At 43.8% G+C, this 3,784-nt stretch overlaps 1 protein-coding gene across 1 annotated transcript in view; it reads right to left on the minus strand.

Moving 5' to 3' along the window:
* The window catches only part of LOC103601160 (tetratricopeptide repeat protein 37-like), a 32,291-nt gene extending 29,613 nt beyond the window's left edge, over positions 1 to 2,678 (minus strand). The window contains exon 1 of the mRNA XM_008585536.1: positions 2,560 to 2,678. Coding sequence (XP_008583758.1) covers positions 2,560 to 2,678 — 119 coding nt within the window. The remainder of the gene's footprint in view (positions 1 to 2,559) is intronic.
* Between the last annotated feature and the right edge of the window lie 1,106 nt (positions 2,679 to 3,784).

The following is a 3,784-nucleotide window of genomic DNA, read 5'->3' on the forward strand; positions in this document are numbered from 1 at the left end:
CGCTCACTGGCTGAGCGAGGCGCGGGAGCAACGCCGAGGGTTGCGATCCCATTGCCGGTCCCCGGTCCGGTGCGGGGGCAACACTGAGGGTTGCAATCCATTGCCGGACACAGAAAAAAAAAAAAAAAAAAAAAAAAAAAAAAAAAACCAGCACTTTATATAATAAGTACAAACTGAATCTACATCCACTACACACCAAGTGAATATTTTATAATTTAAGGAAAATTTAATTTTGTATGTAAACACCTAGCATTTTTTTTTCTTTCAACTGTGCAATCTGATTTAACCTTATGAAAGTAAAAGTCAGGGCTGGCTGGTTAGCTCAGTTGGTTAGAGCATGGTGCTAATAACACCAAAGGCCAGGGTTCAATCCCTATACTGGCCGCCTGCCAAAAAAAGAAAGTGAAAGTCAACAATGTTTAGGAATTCTTGCTAATTTAAATGAAGAAAACCTTAGCTCTCTACTAACTTAATACTTCTTCTTTTTTTTTTTTCCGTTTTGTCTTTTTTCGTGACTGGTAATGGGATCGCAACCCTCGGTGTCGCGCCTGCACCGCACTCAACGAGTGAGCGGACCGGTCTCTATATGGGATCCGAACCCACGGCGGGAGCACCACCACGCTCCCAAGTGCCGCATTCTACCGAGTGCGCCACCGGGCCAGCCCGTAACTTAATATTTCTAATAATTATTATTAATTTTTTTTTTGTCTTTTTTTTTTTTTCGTGTCCGGCAACGGATCGCAACCCTCAGTGTCGCGCCCGCACCGGACCGGGACCGGCAACGGGATCGCAACCCTCGGTGCTACACCCGCACCTCGCTCAGCCAGCGAGCGGGAACCGGTCTGTATGTGGGATCCGAACCCTCAGCGGGAGTGCCGCCGCGCTCCCAAGCGGCGCACTGTAGCAGTGCGCCACCGGGCCGGCCCATTAATTTTATACTGTAATAAAACAAAAGCATTTTCAAAAACTTTTTAAACAAAGTTCATTAAAATATAACAAATATTTATAACATTACAAATGATCACATACCTACCACTATGTCTTTGAATTATTTTTTAGATGGAGGAAATTAAGTGTTTTACACTTAATTTTGAAAAATAGATATGAAATCATGAATTTCCATAGGCAGCTCTGGAGTAAATACCCTACTTGAAGTATCCATCATAACTCTTTTTACAATAAGAGCTAATAGACGTAGGAGTCCAAATATGAAGAAAGTACGTCAGTTAGTGAATGTCATTTCTATCAATATAAATAACCACACTGTCAGCTGGTACAAGTAAGAAAACAAAAAAGCAAATAGTAAAATATAAATTCCAATACTGATAACAAAAGAAGAAATTCTTATTTGTGCCTTAGTCGAAAGAAAAAACACCTATCTACTCTAGACATATTCACATACAAAATCTAAATTATTCCTGAAATGACTACATTCCAGTACTAAGTAAACATGTGCTAAATGCTCAGTACCTGCATGTGGTCTTTTACCATGTTCTAGGGATATTACATGAGGTTATCTAATATCCTAAAGTCTATGAAGTTGATAACCAGATTTTTCCCCCCTTATACAATAAACTTAATCCTATTCTCCTTCAATCTAGAATACTGCTTAGTTCCCAATATATGAATGCCAAACAAGAGCAATGAAGAATAGGTAACAGTGAACTATTCATGGAAAGAAAGTCAAAAAAAAGAATACCAAGGGGCAGGGATGCAGCAGTTGGTAGTGTCAAGTTCAGATGATGACATGCAGAGAATCAAAAACAAAGAAAAAAAAACACAGATCAGAAAAAATACCTATCCCTGGATGCAACAACACAAAACAATGGGTAAAGATTTTCCTTCTCAACAGAGAAGAAGAAAATAAAAGATTATATTCTGTTATTTTTTTTCCCCAGTTTCACCAATGTCCAAACTGATGTTGGTTACTGTTTTAAGTAGTAACCAAAGTAATCTAATTGCACCTAATTTGGGGTTACTTTTGCCCTTGATAACTGCAGTAGTCATTAGCATCTATGACTTTTTGTCACCGAGCCATTTGTAAATTCAGGTTCTTTGAACATGTTATATATAGCCATAAATACACGTTACAAGGATGTATCCATGTAAAGTGATGGGATTTTCTTTTAAATTGACTGATTTTCTCAAAACAGCAAAAAAGACGAGAAAGAATTGCTTCTTTACTGTACAAGGAAACAACTTTAATCAGGTACGATAGGACAAAAATATCACAATGATTAACAAGTGTAAAGCTTATCCTACAGAAGTAATTCTCAACTAGTACAATCTAATCATCTCCCTCCCCCACATTTTGGGGATGAGTTATAGAGGCAATTTTTTTGGTTGTCACAAAGATTGAAGAGTGTTATTAGCATGCAATGGGTGGGGGACAGGGATGTAAGCTTCCTGAAATAGAGGGACACTTCTATACTATAAAGATTTTTGCCACTCAATATACCAGTAAATCCTCATTGAGAACCACCGCCCAATAACATAAATTAATCATCTACTGCTTTTGAAGGAATTAAGGTCAACTTTCTAAAAAAATAAAAACTTTGCCAGAGGCTGCTGCCACCTCCATGGTGCTGACGAGATTCTGTGGTTGGATTCTGTGTCCTTGAAGAAGGCGGGGCTTGTACTTCCTGGAGAACAAAAGCCGGTTGCAGAAGCTCCACCATGGGGGTCAAGACCAAGATGGCGACGGGCCTGGAGTGGGGGCGCCTGAAGACAGCGTGAGCCTGGGAGGTGTGCGCTGTGCTGCCAGAGTGCTATTTGCATTTCCAAGAGCAACAAAAAATGAATAAGTCTTTGTCTATATAGAACTTGATTCTAAATTAGTTCAACTCGAACATGGCGGTGGGAAGGGAGTGAGCCGCCTGCGCCCCGTGCCAGCAGGATCCCAGAGGCCACCAGCAAGAAGAGGAACTCAGAAAGCCTGATGGTGAGTCAGAATCTCTGGTATCCTTGCTTGTGCTGGGGGTAGCTGTTACTACCCAGGTGGACTGCTCTGAAGGATTGCTGAGACCTTGAAGGGGACTCTCATAATACGTGCACTGAGGTTTGGATTGCGCGCCATTTTGTGAAATTTACAATATCCTCCCGGGAAGAAGCCACCGGGAGTGGCTGCCACTTGGCGCCTGACCTCGCAGCTGCTGCCCTCAGCAACGGGCCAGGCCGCACAGCCCCGCTGCCGGGACTCGGGGTCTGGGGACTGCGGTATCTGCCGGGGAGGGGGCTGTCGCCTCCCCAGCCCCGGGCACCGCTGGAACCGCGAGCCGAAGAGTGTCTGAGCAGGCTGCGGCGCAACCAGGAGCCGGGAGCACCAGGGGTGGCGAGAGGTGGCCGGGGCGGCTCTGGCAGCGGAGGCTGCCGCGGGAGCGCAACAAGGGAGCGCCGCAGGAGCGCAACGTGGGAGCACAACACGGGAGCTGAGACTCATCGGAGGGAGCGGCGCAAATGCCCCGCCATCTTCCCGGTAGTCAATTTTGGACTTGCCTGACACTAGCGTCCAACTGAGTAGGCACTGAGGTAGCCATACCAAGTTGGCAACCCCAGCTAAATCTTAGTCAGGCAACAGTGTCAAACCTGTGGACTGTGAAACCCCCTGCCACAATGAATAAACATCAAAGAAAAGACACCAGAAACACGAAAAATCAAGAAAGTACACCACCCAAAGATAATAAATCTCAAGCTTTGGATTTTATAGAACAAGAAGCCCTTGAAATGACTGACAAGGAATTTCGCGTGATAATTCTAAGGAAACTGAATGAGATACAAGAAAACT

This window comes from Galeopterus variegatus, unplaced genomic scaffold (assembly GCF_000696425.1).
Source record: "Galeopterus variegatus unplaced genomic scaffold, G_variegatus-3.0.2 Scaffold3613, whole genome shotgun sequence".
In the NCBI taxonomy this organism is placed as follows: Eukaryota; Metazoa; Chordata; class Mammalia; order Dermoptera; family Cynocephalidae; genus Galeopterus; species Galeopterus variegatus.